The sequence below is a fragment of the Macaca thibetana genome, chromosome 11 (genome assembly GCF_024542745.1).
Source record: "Macaca thibetana thibetana isolate TM-01 chromosome 11, ASM2454274v1, whole genome shotgun sequence".
NCBI classification, from domain to species: Eukaryota; Metazoa; Chordata; class Mammalia; order Primates; family Cercopithecidae; genus Macaca; species Macaca thibetana.
The window spans coordinates 46,320,173-46,347,550 of NC_065588.1; the positions used below are offsets into that span (position 1 = coordinate 46,320,173).

General features: G+C 53.5%; 3 protein-coding genes across 5 annotated transcripts in view; all 3 read left to right on the forward strand.

Annotated features, from left to right (window-relative positions):
* Window positions 1-541: 541 nt before the first annotated feature.
* Window positions 542-4,333, forward strand: AQP5 (aquaporin 5). The gene is made up of 4 exons (XM_050748700.1): window positions 542-1,050; window positions 2,156-2,320; window positions 2,772-2,855; window positions 3,657-4,333. The coding sequence occupies exons 1-4, from the start codon at window positions 688-690 to the stop codon at window positions 3,840-3,842; spliced, it is 798 nt and encodes a 265-aa protein (XP_050604657.1). The 5' UTR covers window positions 542-687; the 3' UTR covers window positions 3,843-4,333.
* Window positions 4,334-11,224: 6,891 nt separating this feature from the next.
* Window positions 11,225-15,897, forward strand: AQP6 (aquaporin 6). 3 transcript variants are annotated; one of them, XM_050748693.1, is made up of 6 exons: window positions 11,225-11,520; window positions 11,610-12,202; window positions 13,004-13,162; window positions 13,426-13,506; window positions 13,582-13,663; window positions 14,201-15,897. In XM_050748693.1, the coding sequence occupies exons 2-6, from the start codon at window positions 11,801-11,803 to the stop codon at window positions 14,509-14,511; spliced, it is 1,035 nt and encodes a 344-aa protein (XP_050604650.1). In that variant the 5' UTR covers window positions 11,225-11,520; window positions 11,610-11,800; the 3' UTR covers window positions 14,512-15,897. The 3 variants fall into 3 exon arrangements, with proteins under 3 accessions (XP_050604650.1, XP_050604652.1, XP_050604651.1); XM_050748694.1 differs by lacking the exon at window positions 11,225-11,520 and having other exon boundaries at window positions 11,536-12,202; window positions 13,585-13,663; XM_050748695.1 differs by lacking the exon at window positions 13,582-13,663 and having other exon boundaries at window positions 11,241-12,202.
* A 349-nt stretch (window positions 15,898-16,246) lies between these two features.
* The window catches only part of LOC126931026 (cytochrome c oxidase assembly protein COX14), a 144,039-nt gene continuing 132,907 nt past the window's right edge, over window positions 16,247-27,378 (forward strand). The window contains exon 1 of the mRNA XM_050748705.1: window positions 16,247-16,250. The gene's annotated coding sequence lies outside the window, so the exon portion shown is untranslated. The remainder of the gene's footprint in view (window positions 16,251-27,378) is intronic.

Below are 27,378 nucleotides of genomic sequence, written 5' to 3' on the forward strand. Positions count from 1 at the left end.
GAGGGAGGTGAGCGGCGCCGACCTGCGGGACGAGCATCACTCCGACCCAGCCGGGGATGAGGCGGGTCAGGATGCTCCGGTCGCAGGAGGAAAAGGAGGAGCTGGACCAAAAGCCCGAAGAGAAGAAAAGGGGAAGCCCGCGCGCGGAGCGCGGTAAAGGCCGGCGGAGCTAGACGCCCTGAGGTAGGAGCTAAGCGCCGGGACCGAGCCCCGTCTCCCAGGGAGTCCGGGGCGCACGGCACCGAGGAGCGCGGGAGCCAACCTGGGCGCATCATGCGCGGGGTCCGGGACACGGGGCCCGTCTACACCGCTGCCTGGGTCACGTGGCCCGGACGGGCAGGCGGCTGCCCGGCCCGGGGGGCGGGGGTCGCGCCGAGGTTGCGCTGGGCGGCTGGGAGCGGCGGGCCGGCGGCGGCCGGGAGCCTCCCAACCCGTGCGCAGCGCTGGCCCCTGAGCGTGGGAGCCGCCCCCTCCCCCCCCGCGCCGGCCCCGCGCCCGGCCCCCCGCCCCCTATATAGCGCGCCCCGGCAGGGCCCGCGCCAGGCCGCCAGCCTCGCAGTGGGTGCGGGACAGAGCGCGGCGCCACCCAGCCAGGCCCCCGTCCCCGCCGCCTCCACCTCGTCAGCCGCCTGCGACCCAACGGGCGCCCCCCGCCGCGGCCGCCGCCGCCGGGCCCCCGCGGCCACCATGAAGAAGGAGGTGTGCTCCGTGGCCTTCCTCAAGGCTGTGTTCGCCGAGTTCTTGGCCACCCTCATCTTCGTCTTCTTCGGCCTGGGCTCGGCCCTCAAGTGGCCGTCGGCGCTGCCCACCATCCTGCAGATCGCGCTGGCCTTTGGCCTGGCCATAGGCACGCTGGCCCAGGCCCTGGGACCCGTGAGCGGCGGCCACATCAACCCTGCCATCACCCTGGCCCTCTTGGTGGGCAACCAGATCTCGCTGCTCCGGGCTTTCTTCTACGTGGCGGCCCAGCTGGTGGGCGCCATTGCCGGGGCCGGCATTCTCTACGGTGTGGCACCGCTCAATGCCCGGGGCAATCTGGCCATCAACGCGGTGAGTGCCCTGGGGGGATGGGAGTCGCGACCCTGGGGTGGGCTCAGGACCAGGCCTCTTACCTCACCTGGAAAAAGGGGTGTCATAGAGTGGTCCAGCCCACACCCTTCACCAGGAAGGCAAGAGCCTCCAGAGGCCAAGAAGGCGACTCTCCAGGCTGATGTGCGCCCCCTTCCTGCCCACCTCCTCTGCCCCTCACCACATGCTGGCCCACCCTGGTCTCTCTCCAATGCCTGCTGCCCCTCCTTTCCTGCCAGAAACTTCTGCCGCCTCCTGTCTCACCTTTGAGCCCCACCTTCCTCCTGGGCCCCTCACCTCTCCCATCTCCTCAGGGGAGCGTTTGAGTAGAACCACCAGAGAGAAGCGGGCTGTCATCCCGGCTTTGGGTGACCCTGGCCTGTCTGTGCTTCATTGTTCTCAGCCCCTCCATGGGGATGGTAGTGCCTGCCACAGCAGGTGTCAGGGGGCTCACATTTAGAAACCATAGATAGGAACCCCCTAACGTGGTGCCAGTGCAGAGCAGTCTCCGTTGAGTATTGGTTTCCGCTTTCCCCAACCTGTGCTCCTCCCCGCAACCCCACATCCCTGCCTCCCTCCCATCTCCTGCAGCCCCAGAGTCAGCCCCCAACCCCATGCAAACTGGGTTCATTAATCAAACACAGAGAAGGATTTGCTTGGCCATTGTCAAGCCGTGAGTCAGCCGCACTGGAGAGACGGGTTTAAGGTTGGCACTGGCATGGGGCCAGACACGGGCAGGAGGCGGGGATGGGGTGTGAAGCAGGCAAACTGGGCAGCTGCCCACAGGATGGAGGGTAAATGCCAGCTTATGGGGGCTGGGGGTTGGGCAGAGCCATTGATAGGACCATGTCCAGGAAAAGCTCCCCTGACACTCTGCCCTTTGGCTACAGGCCTGAGCTTCAAGCCTGTGCAAACTGTGAAATGTAGTGTCTTTAACAAATGATTTCGCTGGGGTGATGTCCACGGGGCTTGGCTTCCAGGTGTCAAGCTGCTCTAAGTGTCCCTGAATGCCAAAAGCCCTGCTCCCAGAGCCCCTGGCTATACTGCCAGAAGGTGGCCAGGGTCCTAACCCGCCATCCCCTTGCAGCTCAACAACAACACAACGCAGGGCCAGGCCATGGTGGTGGAGCTGATTCTGACCTTCCAGCTGGCACTCTGCATCTTCGCCTCCACTGACTCCCGTCGCACCAGCCCTGTGGGCTCCCCAGCCCTGTCCATTGGCCTGTCTGTCACCCTGGGCCACCTTGTCGGGGTGAGCAGTACTGACACTGGGCTGTGGTGAGGGTGGGGCAGGCACTCAAGGCAAATAATGGAGCCCCAGAGCGGAGCCCACTTCAGATTGATGAGTCCAGCAGAGTTTAAGACCTGGATTTAGGGCTGCTGGACTCTGGCCCTACTGGGCCCCAGAATTGATCCCCCCAGAACCTCTGGGCTGAGGAAAGATGGGAGTAAGTAGGAGGTGGGATGGGACAGGAATCAAACCCAACCTCAGAGCAGAGAAGAGAAGAGGGCAGAGTTAAGGGTCCATGGTTAACCGGGCAGCTGGGATCCTTGGAGGGAGGGGTTGCCAGCCCAGCAATCAGGAGACCTGAGTTTGAGACCTGGCTGAGCCCCTGGACTGCAGTGTAACCTTGGGAGAGTCCAGGTTCTGTGGGAGTGGACTGGGATGTTGCCTTTCTCTCCACCGCCCTGTCTCTATCCAGATCTACTTCACTGGCTGCTCCATGAACCCAGCACGTTCTTTTGGCCCTGCAGTGGTCATGAATCGGTTCAGCCCCGCTCACTGGGTGAGTCTGTCCCCTCCCCTGGCTCCCTGGAGATGAGGGCCTGGAGACCCAGCAGTGGCAGCTCAGAGCTCACCACAGAATCTTCTGGATTCTGGGGGCCCAGAGCTTGGGGGTGGGCCAGGGAGCGGTGGCTGAGAGAGAAAGGGGATGGGATTCAGCCACAGGGGCAGAGATGGCTTTGTATGGCCTGAACCCCTGGGGACAGGGAGTATAAGTATCTGTCCCCTTAGGGAAGAGGCTGGAGGTGCAGGGGGGCTCTGTGTCAATTCCTTTGAGGATTTGGTGTCTGTCGCTCTGGGTGTCTGTGTGCTGGTCCTCTCTGATGTTTTATTTATCTGTCCCTGTTGAGGGAGTTGGGAGAGTCTTCCTGTGGGTCTGTCCCTGTGGACAGTCTGTCTGCCCCCTCCTTTGAGAGCTCATGGTCACTCTCTCCAGGGTCTGTTTCTATCCCTATGTGGAGGGGAGAGGTGCTCTGTTCATCTCTCTCTCTGAGGACCCACGTGTCCCCTCTGAAGGTTTATTTGTTTCTCTTTCGGGTGTGGTTGGAGGGGGCCTGTCCCTCTGGGAATCTGTTTGCCTTCTTTGAGGGTCTGGGTGTCTGTGGTCCATGCCTCTTTCCCTGGGAGTGGTGTGTCAGTATATCCGTCCCCGTGGTGGGAGGAAGTCTTTCTTCCTGAAGGTCTGAAAGTCTGTGTGTCTGTCCCCTCTCAGGGTCCATGGGTCTGTCCTCTGTGGGGTGGGGGGCATCTGGTCTTCGAGGTCTGGGGCTCAACGCCCTGACTCCTGCCCTGTCTCCACCAGGTCTTCTGGGTAGGGCCCATCGTGGGGGCGGTCCTCGCTGCCATCCTCTACTTCTACCTGCTCTTCCCCAACTCCCTGAGCCTGAGTGAGCGTGTGGACATCATCAAAGGCACGTATGAGCCTGACGAGGACTGGGAGGAGCAGCGGGAGGAGCGGAAGAAGACCATGGAGCTGACTGCCCGCTGACCAGTGTCAGGCAGGGGCCAGCTCCTCAGCCCCTGAGCCAAGGGGGAAAAAAGAAAAAGTACCTAACACAAGCTTCCTTTTTGCACAACCGGTCCACTTGGCTGAGGAGGAGGTGCCGGTCCCCCTGGCTACACAGTTAGAGAGGGGAGAAGGAACCTATGGTGGAACTCCTGGGGTAGAGTCCAGGGGCTAGGGTCTGCTGGGGATGGGTCTCTCTGGGACAGACTTCAGAGATTGTGAACACAGTGCCAAGCTCACAGGCTGCAAGGGCCAAGCTAGAAAAGAGTGAGCCTGCAGCCTGCATCCCCCACCCCCGCTCAAGAGCCGAAGGGATCCCAGCCCCTAGGTGGGCAGCGGCAGACCCTCCCCAGAGCTCCTTAGGAAGACAGACTGGTCCATTGAATGCTGCCTTATTTATTTCTAGTGAGGATGCATGCGTGGGGCTGCTGGTGTTTGGAGTGGGGGCTACCCAATAAATCTCTGATACTCAAGTTCCGCCTCTGTCTGTCCCCAGAGTGCCTTGAGACACTCTGGCCCATTGCTTCTCCTCTTTGTCATCCCACATCCTCCACCACGATCTCCATGGGGTACCAGGGGACCCCAGGACAAGTGCTCTGTGGGAAGAAAGGGAGGCTGAGGCCATGGGAGGCCCAGAGAATCAGAGAGATGGGAACAGAGCAGGGAGAGACCGAAAGAGAGAAGACCGAATATCAAAATAGAGCTAGAGGCCAGGAAGGAGGGGTCCTCACTGCAGTCACCCTCCACCCCTCCCCCTCAGCCATGTCAAGTCCCTGCCACTTGAGGAGGGTTTGGCTGGCACTTGAGGGGAGTGCCAGGGTGTGACAGGCAGGGTGGAGGAGGAGTGAGCCAACCGCAGCCCCTCGAGATGGAAAGGGGGTGACCAGCCAGGTTCCATCACAGCCCTGGGCTCCTTTCTCTGCACCTTGATGTTTCAAAAAGGTGCCCTCCTGGGAGCCTGTGCCCAGAGGAAGCAGCTCCCCGATCCCCCCAAAAGCCACATGTGGCCCAGCCCCCTTTTCCAGGGCTTCTCTCTCATGCCTCGGCCCACCAGTGTCCCCACCGTCCTCTCCTCTGGGCCTGAGCTCTGCCCTAGCCTGCTGTTGTCCCACTGTCACTGACACTCCTTGGGTAATCTCCTTAAACTCTCAGAGCCTCCATCTCTTCATCTGTAAAATGGGGATAAAATATCACTTTCCTCACAAGATAGCTGTGGGGACTGGATGAGGGTATGAGATGCCCGGGACCGGTCAGCTTTCTGTGAGGAAAAGGCGGAGGTCATGCAGTGAACAGCTCCGCACAGAGCCCAGCCCGGAGTCAGTAACTACCCGAATTCCAATCTGGCCGCGGAACTTGGGGCCAAATAAGCTCTCTGAGCTTTAATGACCTTCTCTGCAAAACAGGGGTGCTTTTCCCGACCTCACGTGCTGTCGTGAGGAGAAAATGAGAATGAGACCATGCCTGGAGGTAAAACGCTTGTACAAACGGTCAGGCGCCTTGGAGTGAGTGCTCAGTAAAGTGGTGTGAATAGACACCCACACGTACCTGCCTAGTCTGGGGCCCCAGCCACATACTTCTGCCCTCCTGGGGGTGTCTGGACGTAAGCACCTGTCCAGCGGGGCCAGAAGATGGACTGAGAAGGGATGGGGGAAACCGTAGATCTTGGCCATTGAGAGGCAGTCCCAGGCGCTGGGGTGAGGAGCGGCAGACACCCAGCCTCCTCCACACTTAAAGTCTAAGCATCTACAAGTGAGAGGTCAGCCACTCATGCCCGCCCCATAGGCTTACAGTAAACACCACGTGGTAGTGCATGAGAACCCCGAGAGCCCAGGGAAGGAGCAGCCCCCACCCACCGTGTCCCTTCCCACTTCTTCCAACCTGCCCCAGGCTGGGGGAGCCGGGCTGCAAGAGCCAGCTCTGGCCAGTAGGGGGAGACGTCGTCCACCGAATCCACAGGGTGGCGCTTCCTCGTCCACAAGTCCTGGGTCTGGGTTCTAGCCAGATGGGGGTGGGGTGGAGGACACAGGGAGTCCCTCATGCTTGAGTCCCCTGGAGCCACCTTGAGGCAGCCTATCCCAATGCACCCCCGCCCCACTATCCGGGTGAGGCGCAGAAGAGAGGGGGGCCCTTCCCCGCTCAGTCTTCAGGAGACTCAGGTACAGACACAGCCATGACCAGGAGGCTGGGCTCTTCCACCAGCCCAATGGGGACCACGGCAGGGTGGACAGTGGACCCTTGGGAGACAGACCCGCGGGGGTGGGTGAGGCACCCAGTCAGAGGGGGCTACCGGCCCTGAGCTTCCTGCAGGTTGCCTCGCCTGGCCCTCGAGCAAGTGTCCAGCTAGGGCCTTGGGGCTGACAAGTGCCGTGGTTGGGGCGGTGTGGCCAGCAGGGGTCGCTGTGTCTGCGTGTCGGATCTTGCAGGCGCGACAGGTCTGCCGGCTCACAAAGTCCCGTGCACACGCGCGCACGCACACACCCCACACAGACCGGGGCTCGCGGCCACACACTGACCTTCAGTCGTGCCTGAGGGCTGCATCTTCTGGGTGTGTGCATCTCCTTCCCTCTGCACGCTCACTCGAGTGTGCAAAGCCACATCAGCCCTCCTCCAGCATTCGCTCACAGGGCCACCGCAGGCCCACACCTATGAGCCTGGCTCCACCAGTTCTCAGAGGCACACCTGCGCGCCGTCCAACACAAGCACACACAGGCCCCGTCACCTCTGCTGCACCTAAAGACGGAACCTGGGGAGAGTCTGGATTCTCCTGTGGGAGGCTCCCTTCCCTTTTCTCCCCCTATTCCTCTCCCCAGGGGCTAGCAGTTCTCACCAGCTGGGAGGTGAACAAGGTGATATGGGGAGAGATGGAAGAGGACCCGGAGGAGAGGTGGAGAGCGGACAGAGGGGGCTGGTTGTTGAGATGGGTGGACAGGAGGAAGGACGGCTGGGAGGACCAGGTCTCTCCGCTCCTCTTGGCCTCAGCTTCCTCCTCCGTCACGTGTGAATGAGGACATCAGACCTCCTGACCTTTCCAGGTTTTGTGGGGATCAGTGAGATGAGGCACGGGAAGCCACCTTGAATTCCCTCCCCATCAGTTTGTGTTCTCCCTCCTTTTCTCTCCCGGTACCTTCTTCCTTCCCCTCCCCTTCACCCCCCTTACTTTCCCCAATCTCTGGTAGGACCTCAGTCAGAGCTGCATTGACAGGCAGCCCTAGGCAGCCAGATATGGAACCTCGGCAAAAGGTTTTTGAGCATGAGTGAGCTTAAAGCTTGGCACTAGAGCCCAGTGCTGGCTGGGTCTGGGCAGGTGCTGTCTAGGACAGGAAGCCAGGCCTGGAGCAAGCCCTGGTCAATGCCCACCTGGCCTCAGGAGGTAAAGGACCTTGTCCCAGGCCCGGCAGAGGTCATGAGACTCAGCCCCAGGCTAGCTGGGGACAAGGGCTGCTGCTGCACTTAGCGCTTTCAGGCTCCAGGGCCCAGGGCAGGTGCTGAGGTGCCTGTCTTGGAGCGGCCTTGCAGCCCCATCCCCACAGCTATCTCACAGCAGGGAGCGGGGAAGTTACAATCCTAATCATTCACATTTTCTGACTCAGAGGCCCTCTCCTAGGTATCAGCACATTTACTCCTAACTACACACAGGGAGGAGGGCATTATTAGCATCATCCCCATTGTATAAATGAGGATCTTGAGGTTAAGCAACTGCTTAGGGTACAATAAACATGGCAGTGTTCACAGTCCTTTCACTGGCCTCATCAGCAGCTCTCAGGTCAGCGTTACTGCCACTTGGCGCCCATTTAACAAGGGCAGAAACTGAGGCTAGGTCAGATGAAAGGACTGGTAAGTGCCTGTCCACCAAGCCCTCTACTGGCCCTGCTTGAGGTGAGGGAAGCAGACAAGTGCCCTTGAACTACCCTGGGACAGCCCCCAGCCAGGGAACCTTCCGTGCCAGGGAGGAACAGTGCCCACGCTGCCCCCACAGCCATGCCCTGTCATCCCCTGAACGTTTATTGAATGACTCCTCTATGCCAGCCAGGGATGGAAGTCTGCTGGAACAGTGGAGGCATTGAGGAGGCAGAGGATACAACAGCCCCTGGCTTTGCTCAAGTCCTGCTTCTCTAAGAAGCTTGCCCTGATTCTGCTGGAGAGGGAAATCAGGGCAGGCTTCACAGAAGAACTGTACTTGAGCAAAGTCTTGAGAGACAAAAAGGAGAGGCATCCAAACTCCATAGCAAAGGGCTCGTTCTGGGGAACTATGTCTGGTCTGTTTGGAGTAAAGGGTGCAGGGTGGGCAGTGGGAGGGGAGGCTTCCTTTCATGTTAAACATGGGTATTCAGACCTGATTCTGAGGCAATGGGGAGCCATTGAAAGCTTTTGAGCAGAGGAGTAACGTGATGAGCTTTGCATTTTGGAAGGATCTCTCTGACAGTGAGTGGAAAGGAGAGTGGTGTGGAAGGGCACAGATATGTAGTGCAGTCTGAGAGCTCAGGAAGGAGGTTAATGCAGTCATCCTGGAGAGATGATAAGGGCTGCACTGGGCCAGTGGCAAGTGGGGATGGAAAGAGGTGTCAAATGTGAGAAAGAGCTACCAGGAACCTGGTACCAGGAACCTGTTTGCTGCAGGCTGGGGGAAGGGGAAGCATCGGATGATTCCTGTGTTCTGGCCTGGGCAACTGAGTGACAGTGGGGTGAGCAGAAGCAGGCCGGAGGGTCCAGTGAGAGGTGAGTGGGTCTGGAGTTCAGGAGAAAGATCTGGGCCAGAGGCAGTGTTGAGAGTCGACAGTATCTGCAGGGTGTGGAAGTCACAGGTGGGAACAGGGCTGCCCAGGCACATTCATCAGGAGTGAGGGGCCATTGGCCAGGAGTAGACAAGGCCTGGGCCTAAGGATCAGCAGAAGAGGAGCCAGCCATGGAGGCAGAGATGCCCTCACACAGGTGGGAGGACAGCCAGGAGATGTGCCTCAAAGGCAGGGAAAAAGGCGTCAGGAAGGAGATGGACGGCAGCCACAGTGGGCTGGAGAGGAAATCATGCTGGCCTTTGCCAGAGCGGTTTCAGTAGCCGGGGGCTGGGAGCTGTTGTGCAGTTGATATGTGACTGGAACCTTGACTCCAAACCATGACCTTCCACTGCTCCGCGACTACGCAGGCACATTTATAGGGAAGAAGTCAAGAGAAGGGGAAGCCTGAAAGCCACAGGTGAGACTGGGAATGGCCAAGAGAGGGTCCCAGTCACTCAAAGGGAGCCAGAAGTCCAAGGAGGGTCCCCCGACCCCAAATTGTACACCAGAGAAGGGCTGCCTCTACTTCAAGGCCACAGGGCAGCTGGCAAGGACACGGGGCGGCTGCAGGTGAGTTTGACTGGGAGGGAGGATGGGAAGAAGTCTGGCCTGGTAGCTTGGCTTTCTAGGTAGGGTGGGAGGCAAGGGTGGGTGCTCTGCTGAGAGAAAGCCAGAGTGAGCCGAGTACTTGAAGAGAGTAGGGGAGGTTTAAAGAATGGGGGGAGAGCTGTGGAAGGATTGCTGAGCAGAGCTGCAATCCCTACTGGGGCCAGAGACCATGAACTTGTCATGGCAGCAGTCCGCACGGCTGGGCGAGTTTCTCCAGCAGTGCTCAGCAGCGCAGATGGAGGACAGAAAGGCATGGAAGAGGGTGAGAACAGAGACACGCAGCAGGGACGGGGTGGAGAGGACAGGGAGCCAGGACCATGGGGTGCTGGCAAGAGCCTGCTCAGGGTGAGATGCCCAGGAGTTCCCTGGAGGGGACAGGGTGAAGTCGAGACAGCAGGGAGAACAGAAGGGAATGGGTGAGGGATGTTACTGGGACTCAGACAGGGATTGGGGAGGAACAGAGCCTGTGGTCCAGAGTTGAGATGTTTCTCTGGACGATATCAGAGGGATCAGTCCCCGGTGGGGGAAGGTATGAGTATGAGGCTGAAATGGAGCAGACATAGTCATCTGCCCTGGGAAGTCAAGAAGTTCTGTTCATTCATGTATTCATTCATTCAACAAATATTTCTTGGGCATTTACTATGCCAATCTCTGTGCAAGACACTACATGCAGGGGTGAACAAAACTTGGTTCCTGCCCCGCAAAGGCCTTCCTGCCTTGCCTCACTGGGGAGACACATTCACACCATGACAGCACCCTGTGGTGACTGCAGTGTAGGAGAATGCTTAGGTGTGGTGGGAGCACGCAGAAGGGTCCCCACCCAGGAAAGGAGCAAGCGATGTCAAAGCTAAACCTTTGGGATGGGAGTTACCCAAGCAAAGGGAGTGCAAGGGATCTCCAAGAAGAGGAGAGAGCTTTCTCCAATCAGAGGCCAGCAAGAGTGTGCATTTGGTGAAACCAGAGGGTAACGGAATGGGGAGAGGTGAGGTAGAGCTGCAGGGTCCCTGAAGGCAGGCACAGAGCTTCCTAAGGGATGGGAGGCTTGGAAAGGATTTTAGCAGGGGAGCAGCATGATCAGATTTGCATTTTAGCACTTGGGCTGCAGTATGGAAAATTGATTGGAACGGAGCAAGGGAGCAGACAGAGAGACTGGTTAAAGGCTGCAGGGCGGCAGGAGTGGCAAAAAGAGGGCACAGTCAGGAGATATTTAGGATTCAAAATCAACAGGACTTGATGCTTTTCCTGGATGGGGGAAGGAGGGAGAAAAGGGTCAAGGATGCTTCCCAGATGCCACCAGCTGAGCTGGAGAAAACAAGAGGAGAACATGGGGGTTGAGGGTGGGGGTACCAGGAGACAGGAAGATCACATCTGAAGACAGGCTGCATTTGAGGAGCCTGAGAACAACCAGGGTACATCTGTGGGCAGGTAGATATGCCAGGGATGAGGTCAGGACACCCAGCTGTGGTTAAGAGGGGAAGACTGTTATTTCAGTAGCTTGGCAGACTCTTCTTAGGGAAGAACACTTTTGTTTGAGAAAATACCTTGCTATCTGCTAGGGTTAAAAGGGGAAAGCCTAGGGCATGGGTGACCGTAGGGCCAGTGTAGCCACAAAAAAATGGTTAAGCTGCCTTGTGTGAGAAAGGAGTAAAATCTGTTTGGCTCCTGAGAGGAGGAGAGCAGAGAGGGAGGGGCTGAGAAGGGAGGGGAGCGCCGGGGAGGACAGGGAGGCAGGAGGAAGTGAGTGAAGGGCCAGTGGAAATTCCCACCGGTGGACAGCAGAGGTGCCCATGGCCTTGTGATCTGATGTGGTTTGAGTCGCTGTGGAATAAACCCCTTCTCCACCTGCCCCTCTGCAACCCCACAGGCCGCAGTGTCCACAGTGTCCTTGGTAAAGTGGACTCTATTCACATTTGCATTCTGTGAGTGCGGGTATAGGTGGGAGTGGAGGAGAGGATTTACTTTCTGGGTTTACAGGCATGGTGTGGTGTCAGCCCATTTGGAAGCAAAGCCTAGATATGGAGGGGGCCAGACGAACAGGACCTGGGAATGCACAGGACCCCCTGAAGCAGGCCGGGGATCTGAGTGATCTTGCTGTATCTAAGCTGGCATTGGAACATAAACAGTCTGAAATCCCATGACCCCCGCTACCCTGAACCTGCGACCCTCAGGCCAGACCCTGGACTGTCTACAACACGAGTCAGGCCCAACCTGCCCTGGAAATCATCCTAGGAGGTTCTAGCTCAGTGCCCAGAGACAGCCCCCACATCCCACGCCATCAGGTAAGCGCAGGCTGGAGCAGGCATATGAGCAACACCCCTCATTCCACCCCTCTACACACGCATAACCCCATCCACCTGCTCCCTGCCAGTCTGACCAGCCCATTCCTGGGGACAAGAGCGTGGTGGAGGAGCTGCAGGTGGGGGTCACAGAAGCCTCCACAGAGAGCAAAAGCCAAGGTCAGCCAGAGACAGAAGACCAGAAGAGACAAAGGAGATCAGAGACCAGAGGAAGAGACAAGAGGCCTCAGAGCAAAGCAAGGAACAGCCAAGGCACCAGGACATGGATGCAGTGGATCCAGGGGGATGTGGCTGGGCCAACGTGTTGGCATGCAGGCTTTGGAGAGCCATCAGCAGGGCGCTGTTTGCAGAGTTCCTGGCCACGGGGCTGTATGTATTCTTTGGTGTGGGCTCCGTCATGCGCTGGCCCACAGCACTTCCCTCCGTGCTGCAGATTGCCATCACCTTCAACCTGGTCACCGCCATGGCTGTGCAGGTCACCTGGAAGGCCAGCGGGGCCCACGCCAACCCCGCCGTGACGCTGGCCTTCCTCGTAGGCTCCCACATCTCTCTGCCCCGTGCTGTGGCCTATGTGGCTGCCCAGCTGGTGGGGGCCACGGTGGGGGCTGCTCTGCTTTATGGAGTCATGCCGGGAGACATCCGAGAGACCCTTGGGATCAACGTGGTAGGTGCAGGGAGGGGCACCTGGAGGGCCAGGAGGTGGGAATGTGCACAGGTGGTGCAGGCGGAGGCAGGACAGAGGCGAGGGAGCAGAGGAGGAAACAAGTCAGCTGCAGGCTCCACATCCCCCCAGGCTGGGCCCCAGGACCCAGAGGACTGAGACTTTGACCTCAGTCTAGGCAGAATAGAAATGGGATAGTGGCACGAAGAACAGGTGGAGAAGGAAGAAGCCACATAAAGGAGAAGGAATAGAAGGACCAGGCATTTAAGGGTAGACGCGGCCAAGGGAGTGTGGGGACTGTGGGCAGAGAGAAAGCCTGAGAGAAAGCAAAATAAGCTTTCTGCATCTTCGCCTTGACTTTGGGGAGGACTTTCGGGGGGAGGGAGGACTTCATTTTTCTCCCAGACTCCACCCACGTCCTCTGCTCTCCAATTGCTCCCAAGTTCTTCCCTCCACCTCAAGGCCTGCCTCACTCCCCCCTTCCCCATTTCCTAACCATCTGTGTTCCACCTTCTTCCCTCAAATCTCCTTCCACACCTGCTGCCAGTCTGCTCTCAAGCAAGCCTCCTGAGAGGCCCCAACCAACCCACTGGTGGGGTGGGAGGAGTGCCACTCACTTCTACAGGAAGCAAGGGTCCACAGCAGATATGGAGTCCTCTGCACAGACCTCCTGAAGTCCTGAAGCTGGGCAGCAGTGAGGTGTCACCCACTTCCAGCTGAGGAGACCAGGCCCAGTGGCAGGGGTTTCTCTGCCTGTCCGTGGGCAGAGCCCACGTCTGGTCCAGAGTAACTCCCTCTGCCCAGGTCCGGAACAGTGTTTCAACTGGCCAGGCGGTGGCAGTGGAGCTGCTTCTGACCCTGCAGCTGGTGCTCTGTGTCTTCGCTTCCACTGACAGCCGTCAGACATCGGGCTCCCCGGCCACCATGATTGGGATCTCTGTGGCACTGGGCCACCTCATTGGGGTAAGGAGCAGAGGGGACACTGTGCACATGCACATACCGGGTCCGTCCCTGGGGAAACTGTGGAGCCCTGAAGGCTAGGCAGTGTCCCTCCCTGAGCCCCTCATGCCTTGGAGCCAAAGTGGTACCCCCTGCACTCTAGGCCCAGGATGTGGCACTACAGAGGCTGTGGCTGCGGCTAAGGCTCTGAACCAGGACTGAGAAATGGTCCCCTCTCAGGCCTGCCTTAAACCTTCTCCCACCCTGACCCTGTACTTGCTCCCCAGATCCACTTCACTGGCTGCTCCATGAACCCGGCCCGCTCCTTCGGCCCTGCTGTCATCATTGGGAAGTTCACAGTCCACTGGGTGAGCCCCTCTGCCAGCAGCCCTGGGGAAGGGAGAGAGCCTGAGCTGGCGATAGATGGTGGGTTTCACTCGCAGCAGGTCCACACAGACGGGGTGATGGGGGCCCCAGACCTTTCTGAGCCTGAAGTGCAGCCTTCCCTAAGCTCAGAAGGCCAGGGTGAGTGTCCTGGCTGGGACTTCCATTCTTTTCAGCTTCAGTCGCCCGGGATACCCAGTAGACTGGCAAGAAATGGGCCAGGGCAGGAGCTGCAGCCTTGGCCCAGACTTTTAAGTCCTGGCTGTTTCCTTATTCACTTTCTCCAGCTGGACCAATTTTCAAACTTGGATAAAGATAAAGACAAACAGAAATAGACACACACCAGCAGAGACAGAAACAGCAATAGCCAGGACTCATGGCTAAAATGGGGGAAGCGAGAGGAAAGAGGTGGGGGTGGGTAAGGAGACTGGCCCCAGGCCCCAGCCATGGCTGCAGAGCCTGGGCTCAGCCCCAGGGAGGGCAGGGAGAGCAAGGGGCAAGGTCCCCTTACGTTGTGGGCTTGGGAAGCATGACTTGTGGTTCTCAAATGTAGCACCTTACAGACAGTTGAGGGAGACCTGGGAGATCAAGTTGGCACTAGGGAAGCAGGCAGCGGTCCCAGAGCCACCCTGTGGTCCTGATAGTTCCTGGGTGGGGTGACGACATCCTTCTCCTCAGGTCTTCTGGGTGGGGCCCCTGATGGGAGCCCTCCTGGCCTCACTAATCTACAACTTCATCCTGTTCCCCGACACCAAGACCCTGGCCCAGCGGCTGGCTATCCTCACAGGCACTGCAGAGGTGGGGACAGGGACAGGGACAGGGACAGGGGCAGGGGCGGAACCCCCGAAGAAGGAATCCCAACCCAGTTCGGGAGCCGTGGAGATGGAGAGTGTGTGAAACAGCCGAGGCCTGGCTGCGCCCTTGGGCTTCCTGCCTTGCAGGGCCTGCATGGAGGTTCTCCCTGGGGGTGGTGGGAGGGGGAGGCTTGACCTCTTGTCCTGACCAGGTGGGCCGGAGGGGACAAGCCCTGTCCCTGGCATTACATTTCTAGGTAGAATCCGGGAGTGAATTTGTCCCATTCCCTCTCCGTAGGGCTTCCGTGCCTCTCAGTGGGACAGAACAGAGGAAGGCAGGGGACTTAGGACCGCCCTTCCCTCCTCTCACCCATTGGACCCTGTGGGAGTCCTGAACCCCTAGATGCTCGAGTCTTGGGGGAGAAAGGAATGGGAGCCCAGACAGCCACTCTGCTTAGACATTGGAGCTATAGGGACCTCAGGGAACCCCAACTTCGTACCCACCCAGGAAACCCTTGGTCCTGAGGGGACAGGCTCTTCTGGAGGAATCAGGCCCTGGGACAGCCTCTGAGCTTCTGGGGGGATTTCTCTGCCCTTGGGTGTGATTTTGGGGGCTATATTTCCTCCTTCAGACTGGGGGCTTCCTGAGGACAGAGACTGCTCTACCAATAGATCTTTGTTTGTTTTGAGACAGAATCTTGATCTGTTGCCCAGGCTGGAGTACAGTGGTGTGATCTCGGCTCACTGCAACCTCTACCTCCCGGGTTCAAGGGATTCTCCTGCCTCAGCCTCCCAAGTAGCTGGGATTACAGGCGCCTGCCACCACGCCCAGCTAATTTTTTGTATTTTTAGTAGACATGGGGTTTCGCCATGTTGGCAGGCTGGTCTTGAACTCCTGACCTCAGGCGATCTGCCCACCTCGGCCTCCCGAAGTGCTGGGATTACAGGCGTGAGCCATCGTGCCTGTCTTCTCCCAATAGGTGTTTATTCCTCACTCCTCCAAATGCTCTGGAGAGGGCCCCACCCTTGAGAACAGCTGACACAGAGAACATTTTCTCAGGCTGGTAGAGGGGTGGGATAGAGGAAGGGAGGTTTGAGCCAGGCAGGCCTTTCCCAGGGAAGCCTCCTCCCAGGTGCTTGCCCCAGCTCCCACCCCACAGCCCACTCTCAGGCAGGAACAATCCTTAGAGGGAAGTGCCCATCTAGCCATTGACTCATGACCTGGGTCAAAGAAGCCATCTCCAGCCTCTCTGTCAGCATTACAGGATCCCCAAAAAGCTGTTGAATAAGCCCTAAGAGTGGTAGGAATCCAGGAGGGACCCAGGAAACTGAGATTTGAGATTCAGTGCCTCTGAAAGACTACCAAAGTCTCAATTGGTTTAATATTTAAAGGCTGCTATAGATTTATTCTGCCCACAACTTGGGGGTCCTATCTGGATCTCGACTTCTCCAGCTGTAAAGTGGACACAATCCTCCTCCAGGGACTGCTGTGAAATCAAGAAATTGGAAAATACTTTTTGGAAGTTAAAATGCTAGAAAAACAACCCCAATAAATGATGACGATTGTTACTGTTACTGTAATTATTGGGTTTGAAGACAATTGCTGTTGGTAATGAGAGGGAGGAGGGGAAGACAGTAAGATGACTGAGAGAAGAGAGACTGGGTTTTCTCTCACATCATTGGATCTACTTAACCAAGGACCTGTCTCCTCTTCTCTGGGTCTGCTGACCTTGGTTGGGTCTTTGTGGGTGTGAGGGGCTGTGGGAGGGCCCTGGAATGAAGAGGCGAGCCAATAAAATCAGTTCTTATCTCTATGACGCCCATCACCACAGTACTCTAAGATGCAGCAGCCAAATTCATATAGAAGATGGGGTCCTGGCGGCCAGGCACGGTGGCTCACTCCTGTAATCCCAGCACTTTGGGAGGCTGGGGGGTGAGATCACGAGGTCAGGAGATAGAGACCATCCTGGCCAACATGGTGAAACCCTGTCCCTACTAAAATATAAAAAATTAGCCAGGCATGGTGGCACGTGACTGTAGTCCCAGCTACTTGGGAGGCTGAGGCAGGGGAATCACTTGAACCCGGAAGGCAGAGGTTTCAGTGAGCCGAGATCATGCCGCTGCGCTCCAGCCTGGTGACAGAACAAGACTCTGTCTCACAAAAAAAAAAAAAAAAAAAAAAAAAAAAAAGATGGGTCCTGGCCTGGTGCAGTGGCTCCCACCTGTAATCCTAACACTTTGGGAGGCCAAAGTGGGAGGATTGCTTGAGGCCAGGAGTTCGAGACCAGCCTAGACAACATGGCAAAACCCTGCCTCTACAAAAAATTAAAAACAGCCAGGTGTGGCGGCTCACACCTGTAATCACCAACACGTTGGGTGGCCCAAGCAGGAGGATTGCTTAAAGCCAGGAGTTTGAGACCATCCTGGGCGGCATAGCGAAACTCCATCTCTATTATTTAAAATGAAAAATTAAACTATAATACAAACAAAAGATAGATCCTTTTTAATGATATCTCCTGAGGGACTGGGGATGGGGAAAAGGCTGCCTAAGTCTTCCAAGGGCAGCGTGACAGGCCCAGCCTGTGACCAGTGCAGTAGCTGAATCCCTGGTGCTCATGGCCCCCGTAGCTGTGCTCAGCATTCTGTAATATCAATGCAGATGCTACTCATATCTCTCCAAGCTGGGCCCCACTCATCCGTGTTCACAATCTCTCAGAGCCCAAGGCTGCCTATGTCCTTTTATGAGCAGGGAGAGCTGGGCGTCTGTATGTATGCATGTATGAGAGCGTATGTGTACACGGAGGACATGATTGACTTGCTCAAGGTCAGCCAGTTCAGGAGCACAAACACTTAAGGTCTCCCCACTCCCAGTTTAGAATCTTCCAAAACAGAGCTCCTGGGGGGCTCATATAAGCTGCAGCCCCAGGAAGGAAGGAAACAGGAACTGGAGGGTTGAAGGGGATGGGGGTGTGGAGCTCCTACCGTAGGCTCTTAAGCTCCTTGACAAATGATCACTGCTTTTTGTCCCCAGAGCCAAGCACACACTGGGTGCTCAATATAAGTTTGATGAATGAATAAGGCTGGGCAGTTGGGGAGGAGGGGAGGCAGTAATAGATCAAGAGGAGAAAATTTCAGGAGTTACAGTTCCAGATAAGCCAGTATGACAGCAGCTGAGAAGCCTATGCTTCCAGGTTTGGGCTGGGGAGAGGGTGCATCGCCAGATATTTGCTGTTCCACCCACAATTTCAGAGCAGGCTTCACAACGTCTGTCCCAGGAACTTACAGGTCAAAATATGAGGGGTTGCCTGAAGAGAAAGTCAAGGGGCTATTTTCACTAACAGTTCTTCAAAGCAGTTCTCTGTCAGGACAGAGCAGGAGGAAACAAGGTTCCTGAGAAGTGGGGAATTAGGTTAGCCTCTGAAGAGCATCCAAGGTTAGATGTGGAAATAAGTAACCAAAGGTTCGCTTCCCCTTCTCTGGAGCCCTTTAATAGGACAGCAGGCCATCTGTTTGAATGAGGGAAGGGCTGGCCTTTGGAGAGCTGAATCTCAGTGGCTCCAGCTGGGGGAAGCAGGCTTCATTGGCATAGCCCCTGGGCCTGGGTGGGGGCAGGGGACGTGGGGAGGACAGAGACCCAACCAGGCCAGCCCTTGGTGTGCATTCCCTTCCTCCTGTTTGTCACGGAAGTTTTTAATTAATGGTGTGTAATCTGATCTGACCCTTCTCCCTGCTGAGCACTGCCTTCAATCAGTGGAGCCATCTGCAATTGCAATTCATAATTCTCCCAAAAGGGAGGGGGACTCAGGCCGGGTGCCTTGGTGATTAATACAATTAGCCTTTTATGTTGATGATTGTCTTAGCAGGAGCAGATGATGCTGCGCTGGGAGTCTGGGCGGTCGCGTCCCGATTGGCTGGCAGGAAGCCCCTCTCCACTTCCCACCCCCACTGCTCATCTTCAACCTACTACCTCCAGATATAAAGAGGACAGGCCTCATCTGGGGCCATACTGTGCAAGGGGGAAAAGGCCAGGAAGGGGTCAGGCTCTGAGCCACATTTGGTCTCCTAGGACTGAAGGAATAGCAGAGTCACACCATTGAAAGAAAATAACTTTCACCTAAAGGATTGTGCAGACCAAAGTTAAAAAAAAAAACAAAACTGCATAAACGTAGACTAGGGGTTAACAGAGTTTAAATATAGGCTCAGGCACTTAGCAGCTGTGTGAACTTGGGCAAGTTACTTAAGGATCCTGAGCCTCACTTTCCTCATCTGGAGGATGGAGTACAGTCAAAAGGGAGCTGGAAGAACTACATGAGATATGTGTGTGTTTTGCACCATGCCTGACGTGCAGTCAGATCTCAATCAGTGGTAGCTATTTTTACCACCATCATCATCGTGGTAGATTGCATTCTGTCTTCCATAAGTTCAGCTACTTCCCCTGCAGTTTCTAATGAAGCCTAGGCTATTACTAAAGAAGGGATCACATCCTTCCCATAACCCAGGCTTAGCGTGAGCTGAGGGGGGACGAGAGGAGAGAGTGTATGTGTGTATTTGGAGGAAAGGGGGAATGACAGAAGAAGGGTCAATAATTAAAACATCAGAATTAAACACAAGAAAGAGGCCGGGCTCTGTGGTTCACAACTGTAATCCCAGCACTTTGGGAGGCCAAGGTAGGTGGATCACTTGAGGTCAGGAGTTTGAGACCAGCCTGACCAACAAGGTGAAACCCCATCTCTACTAAAAATACAAAAATGAACCGGGCGTGGTGGCACACGCCTGTAATCCCAGCTACTTGGGAGGCTGAGGCAGGAGAATTGCCTGAACCTTGGAGGCAGAGGTTGCAGTGAGTTGAGATCATACCACTGCACTCCAGCCTGGGCGACAGAGCAAGACTCAGTCTCAAAAAAAAAAAAAAAAAAAAAAAAAAAAGGAGGAGAGTGAGAAATAAGGGCCTATCATAACGGAGAAGTGGAGCACTGAAGTGATCACACTGGGAGAGTTGGGAGACTCCGGGAATGGGGGTAAGAAGTCTGGCTGGAGTGGAAAAAAGGTGAAAAGAAGCAGAGCTTTGAAGATTTGGAATTTCACATGAAAGCTAAGTAAACAAAAAGGGAGCTGACATCAGAGCTGAGAGTTAAATGGGTAACACAGACCAAAATCACTGTGATCGATAATGAGGTCAAGTGATCTGAAATAAGCAGATCTGGGTTTTGATGGGAGACTCTACCAGGTCAGGGAAGGGGATCAACTCAGTTCCTCTGGCCCCACAGTGCTGTTTTCTGTGACCCGGAGCAACACCTGGGAGTGCAGGAAACAGACCCAAGGAGAAGAGAGCTCAATGCTTTATACTGAGAGGGATTTTAACCTACAGCTTAGTGCAGGCCCTCTCAATGTCAGAGAGGAAGATGGGGAGGGAAGAAGGGAGGGAAGAAGTTAAGGGCTAATCAAGATGAAGCATCCGGCCAAGCTGTGACCTCTCTGGGCAGCTGTGGCAGGGGGTCAGCTCAGCCAAGATCTGTAATCACTTCTCAGGGAGAGGCAGCTACACTACAGCGCAGTCACGTATTTAGCAAAAGCTGGGGAGGCAAAGCATGGTTAGTGAATGGGGTTTATGGGAGTGGGGAGTCCAATAGCACTAATTAATAGGCTGCAGTTAATTAGCGGAAAAGGGGGAAATGAAAAACAATGTTTCAGAGCTCTGATTAAAACCCATAAAGCGGCAGCTATTGCCAGAGCTGCAGGTGGAGGAGGCCAGAGACAGACGCAGGGACAAATAACTCCCGCTCCACCCCCATGGAGAGATGAAACAAGCTCCAGCCAGGCCAGGGTGTGGCAGGCCAGGTCTCACTAACGCAGGCCTCCATAACAACTGTTTCGGTACTCACTGAGTGGTTAAATATTAAAAGCTAAGAGAGGCAGTGCCCTTATACATAGGCTGGAATATAACAAAAGGCCGCCAAGAGTTTTGCCTAGGTTGCTGGGAGTGGTGGCTCACGCCCGTAATCCCAACACTTTGGGAGCCCGAGGCGGGCGGATCACGAGGTCAGGAGATCGAGACCATCCTGGCTAACATGGTGAAACCCCATCTCTACTAAAAATACAAAAAATTAGCCAGGCATGGTGGCAAGCGCCTGTAATCCCAGTTACTTGGGAGGCTGAGGCAGGAGACTCGTTTGAACCCGGGAGGCAGAGGTTTCGGTTAGCTGAGATCACACCACTGCACTCCAGGCTGGGCAACAAGAGCGAAACCCCGTCTCAAAAAGAAAAAAAAAGAGTTTTGCCTAGGCCTTTCCTAGGCCTTAAAGCATGACAAAATAACGAAGGAATTCTTAACAGGACCTGTTTAGGATTAAACAAGTTCATTGGGGGTCTGAAGGAACTCCCCAAACCTCCATGATTTAGCAGGAGAGAAGGGTAATCACCCCATCACCTGGACCCATTTAGATTAAGTAAATTTACTGAGGTTCCGGAAGAAGGTCTTCAGGACTCAGATCCCAGTTGTAGATTAAAAGAAGTTATGTCTTTAGATGAATGCACACTTACAGACAGACATCTAGCTTAGAAGGTATATAAGTTGTGGAAAATTTTGTAATTTTGAGTCGGTATGGTGACAATTTCCAGGCCTTCTCCCCGTAACCGGTTACAGAAAACTCCCTTCTCTCCCAGTTCACCTGCGTCTCATTATTGGGCCACGAAAATAAGCATCCCAACCCTGGGTTTGATCCGGGAACAAGGGCCCAGCCTGTAGTGAGGGAAGAGGCCAGGATGGCAGTTAGGGGCGTTTGGTTCTGAAGCAGCAGGCTGGAGGGGCTTTCTCTGTCTGGAAATACGCTCTGTCCCTCCCTAGCTGCCTGGCACAGCCCAAGTCCTAGCTCTCATGTCAGGACCTTAAAGCTCTGTGAGCTCCCCCAGCACTCTGCACCACCTCTATCCCGGCACTGAACACTTGACTTCATAGTTATTCAAACATCTGCCTCTAACAGGAATATCTCCTTAAACAAAATGATATGTTTAGTCTACTTCTAATTTCAGGGCAATATATTCCTTATCTTTACTATCTGTCCTATGAGACAGGCTTCCTTTTTCCCCCAAATCATGGCCTTTCAGTTTCAAAAGAGGAAAGACCTTCCTCTGATATTCTAGACTTGATGAGTAAGATGGTCAAAGGATTGCAGCATACACTCCCAAAACCCAGCCAAAACAGAATGTCTAAAACCTCTCATCTCTCATGTGTTAAAGCAGCCTGGCATCCCCCAGGATGTACTGTTATTTTGGTCAGGTCATCACTGATTCACAGTGGCTTTCCCCTGATGGCTCTGGGGTCATGACTGGGTCCAATCTTGATGCTGCCCCACATATTGCTTTTCTGCTTCTTCATGCTATGTGTCTTGGACTGAGCCTTGATTTCTCTGCTTTTCCTATACTGTAACTTCCTTTCAGACCAGGGGGAACTTCCTCCCTTTGACCACAGCAAAGTCGCTGTTTTCTTGGCCTGCACAGCTAGTCCATCCAACAGTCTATCTCACGTGAATAGCTAACACTTCCAACCCAAATAACATTGATTACAAGATACACTACTATATCATGAGCTACTGAGAAACACTGCATTATATTAGTAAGATGCCATTGATTATAAGATGTCCCAATTCTCAGAGATATTAACAATATTTTCTAAACTGCATCTTTTCAATCAATGAAATGATCATTTCTTGGCTCTTTTTTTTGAGACAGCATTTCGCTCTTGTTGCCGAGGCTGGAGTGCAATGGTGCAATCTTGGCTCACCGCAACCTCTGTCTCCCAGGTTCAAGTGATTCTCCTGCCTCAGCCTCCCAAGTAGCTGGGATTACAGGCACATGCCACCACGCCCGTCTGATTTTGTATTTTTGATAGAGACGGGGTTTCTCCATGTTGGTCAGGCTGGTCTTGAACTCCCGATCTCAGGTGATTCGCCTGCCTTGGCCTCCCAAAGTGCTGGGATTACAGGTGTGAGCCACTGTGCCCGGCCTAAATCTTGGCTCTTTACATCGGGTTTTAATGAAAAGAGGAATGGAAGGCTGAAGTGAGGACCTTTTAGGTGTCTTCCTCCTCCCAGGGGAATGGATACATTGCCCCCATACGCTCTCAACTCTGCACATCTGTTGCTGTACCAGCTTTTAAATACCCAGGCCACCCCTCACAGTGAATGTCTCCTCTCCCTCAGTGCCAGGGAGTCCACTGAAGAGAAGCCAGCTCCCTTTTTTCACAGAGGCAAAACAAACACAAATCACACCAAGCTGGGACCACAGTTTTAAGGAGATAGAGCCTCGCACTCGAGCACCATTTATCCAACCACTTCCCACCCCACTGGGTTATTTTCCCCCGAGCCTCCAGAGCAGTGTCATGAGAAGATGCAGAGATTAGTCATTTCCTCCTAATCGGGCTAAGACAGCTCCGCTAAGCTGCCGGCTGCAGGCGATTCCCGTTAAAGCAAAGCAGCTGGAAAGGGCTTAGCCCTTTAATGCCAGCAGCTGTATCTTCACAGTGCGGCTGCTCAGCTGAGGGGCTGGACTCTGTCCAGAAGCACCAGGCGTTTAGCCCCATTCAATGTATATTAACCTAGGAGGAGAGAGCCAGCTCCCTGGGAGGAAGGGAGGTGGTTCCTTTAAGCACCTCCACCCCCGGGCTTTGCTTTCTAATAAGAAAGAAAAATCCCAGCCCCTTTGAATCTCTCTCTACCAAAATCCGGACAAACTATCATCTCACTGGCAAAAAGAGCTTTCTCTGTGGTGGGAGCAACTCAATTTTAAAAGCTAACCTAATAACAGATCCACTTGCTAGTTTTGACAACAAAAGACTTTAGGTCACTAACCACGGAGACTCATTCTCCCTTGAGCTGGTTTTTTCCTTTGAGGTCTAAAGCAGTCTTCAGATCCCAGGTATGCATATGTGTGGACACAGCACACTGACCTCCCCTTCTTGGAGAGCACTGGGCCCTAGGGTTGATGAGGGAGAATGCTGCACAGCCCTCGGAAAGCCCTGGCGCAAAGCAGGCTGTGAAGAGAGATCACTCGAAGACTTCTTACTCAAAGCCAGATGGTGAGCATGAGACAGGGTGAGAGCTAATGCCACTCAGGGGGAAAGCTAGTAAGTTAATCCACTGACACGTTTCTAGAAGCAGGCTGATGGCTTTGGCTGAGACTTGCCTATCTTTGGCTTTGAGCATCAGAGCACACAGGATGCACAGGGGTGGCCTGGAAACAGACTGCCACCAGAAGCAACCTCAAGCACTCATACAGCTCATCTTGCTCCTTCCACACAGAAAACAGCCCTACATCACCAAGCCCAGGTCTTCCACTCTCCCAGACAACCATTAGGAAATTCTGCCCCACATGCCTTCTCCAGCAGTCTGGGCCTCCCTGCTCTTTCTGGGTCATCTGCTGAGAATGCATAATGAGAATGCATACTACATCCACATACATACAGTCCTCAGTGCAATCTGCGGCTCTAGGTTGGGTGTGACTTAAAAAGTTCTTAGGATAATAGGGAGAACTCCTGCAATGTAAATGATCATCTCTTTCTACAGCCTGCTCATTTTATAGTTGCTCATTTTGCAGGACAAGATCCTTCCTTGCATGGAATGTGAATAACACTGGCTCCAAGCAAAGGCCATTTACTAGTACTTAAGAACCGAATAATACACTTACAGGCCCCACAATGCTCTCTGAAGTCTGAAATAGCAAGCACCAGGGCTAACCTTCAGACTAAGCTGTAACTCCTAGATTCTAACCCCAGGTAAGCTACACATTAGTTGGTAGGAGTTTGGGCCAAATCACCTCTCTGAATTTGTTAACTGGGATAGTATCACCTGTCCTGCCCCACCTCCCATTGAGTGAAGTGAGATCAAGTAAGATGATAAATGAAAGCGCTCTATATATGGTAAATCACCATATTAAATTCCCTAAAGACTTTATGGGGAATCAGTTCCTAATTCCATCTTCAGTGATGACCAGAGAAGATTTAACTGGTGCTTTATTATAAGTCTAAATATCCATTTACATGTGTTTGAGCCTAGCACACAGATGGTACCCAATTGTGTGAGATATGAGAGTAATGCTGCATAAAAAACAATGCAGCTAAATGAAGCCTGGCAAGAGTTATAGAGGGAGAAAGGTAGACAAAAGGAAAAATTCCTGCTTCCAACTAGGAGTCCCTGAAAAGTAGCCTCCTTCCCCATCCCACGCAATTGCAGAGGACAAAACTCCCACATGCTACAAGGTTATTCCTGGTGGCGTCAAGCTGTCTTCCACCTGACTTTGTGAACACAAACCATCAACAAATACAGCTCTGAGAACCAGTGTGTAATAAATTACTCAAGTTAGGGACCTCCTGGCCTGGCGCCTTCACTTATTTACAAAATATCCCCACTACAGGGGGCATATAAAAAAATTACCAAGTTCTTAGGTTAAGTGGCCATTCTCCAAACCCTGTTTACACTAAAAGCAGAATGGCTAACGTGCCCCAACTCTGCATGCTTGAAAGCTTTTTCCATCAGTGGCTGAAACCTGAGTCATCACCCAGACTATCATCAAAGCACATTGATCAAGAACCTACTGTGTGAGCTGTGCCACCCTCACTTCTCACATCTGGGTATCCACACCAGCTCTTGCCCTGCCCATGCTGAAAGCCTAAGAAAAGGTGATGCACGATTGAACCCCTTGGCCTGCCAGGCATAGCAGTGGGGCCTCTAAATGCTTTTCCAACAGGAAATCATGTGTAATGTACGTGTGTGTGTATGTATCTATGTATTATTCCATTCTCACACTGCTAATAAATACATACCCAAGACTGGGTAATTTATAAAGGAAAGAGGTTTAATTGACTCACAGTTCAGCAGGGCTGGGGAGGCCTCAGGAAACTTACAATCATGGCAGAAGGGAAAGCAAACATGTCCTTCTTCAGATGGCAGCAGCAAGAAGTGCAGAGCAAAAGGGGGGAAAGCTCCTTATAAAACCATCAGATCTTGTGAGAACTTGCTATCAAGAGAACACCACGAGGGTAACTGTCCCCATGATTCAATTACCTCCCACTGGGTCCCTACCACGACATGTGGGGATTATGGGAACTACAATTCAAGATGAGATTTGGGTGGTGACACAAACCATATCAATCTATCTGAAGCTAAATAGGTGTGCAGGTAGACCCTACCATAACAAAACAAAAACAGCAAGCCTGATACCTTTGCTCCCTGTACTCACTCGGCTCTCTTTGTCATTTTGTGCTGCCTAATAATTTAAGCATGCAAGAACTGGCTGGGCACAGTGGCTCATGCCTGTAATCCCAGCACTTTGTTGGGAGGCTGCAGCAGGAGGATCACTTAAGTCCAGGAATTTGAGACTAACCTGGGCAACATAGTGAGACCTCATCTCTATAAAAAAATTAAAAATTAGCTGGGCATGGTGGGGCATGCCTGTTGTCCCAGCTACTTGGGAGGCATAAAATTAATAATAAAATAAAAAGAACACAAGACCACTTTCAATGCCACCGGTTCAGTTCATAACCAAAAATGACTACTTTTTTCCCCTAGTAAATCAATTGTGCACCCTAAACGTCCTCTGAACAAAACTCACATTCCTTCTTCTATCTCTGCAAGCAATGAATTCACCTTCTTAAGGAAGGCTAAGTTGTTAAACACCCAGTAATAAACTCAAATTGTTGCGGCTGAATCCAACCATGTAATGCTTGCCCAGTTAGATAAACATCAAATTCGGGAGTCTTGCATAGATCAGGGAGAATAGAGGTAAATGTCACAATTTAAAGATTCTGTTTATTAGCAAGTGTGACAGTAAAATTAAACTGCATTAAAAGAGAGGAACATCAGAAAGGGTTAGGAGTAAGAGATGGAGTGATGCCTACACCAAAGCACTGGACCCCCTTCCACAGCCCTCACACTGAGGAGGTATAATTTAATTAAGAAGACCCTGGAAAGTCAGACTGTTCCGCAGGAAGTACTGTTAAAGAAGTTGAAGGTGGGTATATATTTCCCTTTGCTATCATCCGAATTATTTTCATGGCTAAGGTCTCTTGGCCTAGCCCAAAAACTGAGCAAATGGTTGCCAACATTTGACACACAGGACGATTTCCTTTTTCGTTAATGGACCATTGGTTCCTGCATAGGGTAGCCTTGCCTTCACTAATGTTACACAATCCATTTACTTCCTCTACATTAGTGACTTGAAATGCACCTTGGGGAGATACTACAGAACAGCAAATATGGAACCAGGCCAATGCTAGGATTGCAAAGACATAAGAAAAGAGGTAGCATCTAGGGCAGAGTTTTAAAAAATAAGGCCTAGCCGGCATGTGTGAAAGGGGGTATGGGACCCATCCTCTGTCAATTTGCTGAGGCAGATGGGCCCTGCCGTGAAGCTGCCCCCTCCTGGGAAAAAAGCCAGTAGGTTGCCTCCTCTCTCCACAGTTACATATTAAGCCTGCAACTGTTTACGTTCAATCTCAGATACATTCTGTTCACCAGCTTCAGAGTTCCAAGTGCAGGTGCCCTCAGTTAATCATTCCAGCTCACTCCAGAGTCACTTCCAGCAGTGAAGGATGTTCTAGGCAGTCAGCCAGCCAGAGGCAATTTTTTTTTTATCTGCACCATTCTGGTCCCTAAAGACTTGTTTAAAAAGTTGTTGTTATTTTTTAAGTACAGTCACACACTACATTACGTTTTGATTAACAATGCATCCCATATACAACAGTGGTCACATAAGATTATAATAACCATAGTTTTACTGTACCCTTTCGGTTTAGATACATAAATACTTACCATGTGTTACAACTGCCTACAGTGTTCAGAACAGTCACATGCTGTACAGGTTTGTAGCCTAGGAGCAATAGGCTCTACCATATAGCCTAGGTGTGTAGTAGGTCACACCATCCAGGTTTGTGTAAGGACACTCAGGTTCACACAACAATGAAATCACCTAATGAAGCACCTCTCAATGTATCCCCGTCATTATGCAACTCATGACTGTGGTTTCTTTAAACAACACAACAGGCACAGGACAACTCTACAACTCCAGTTT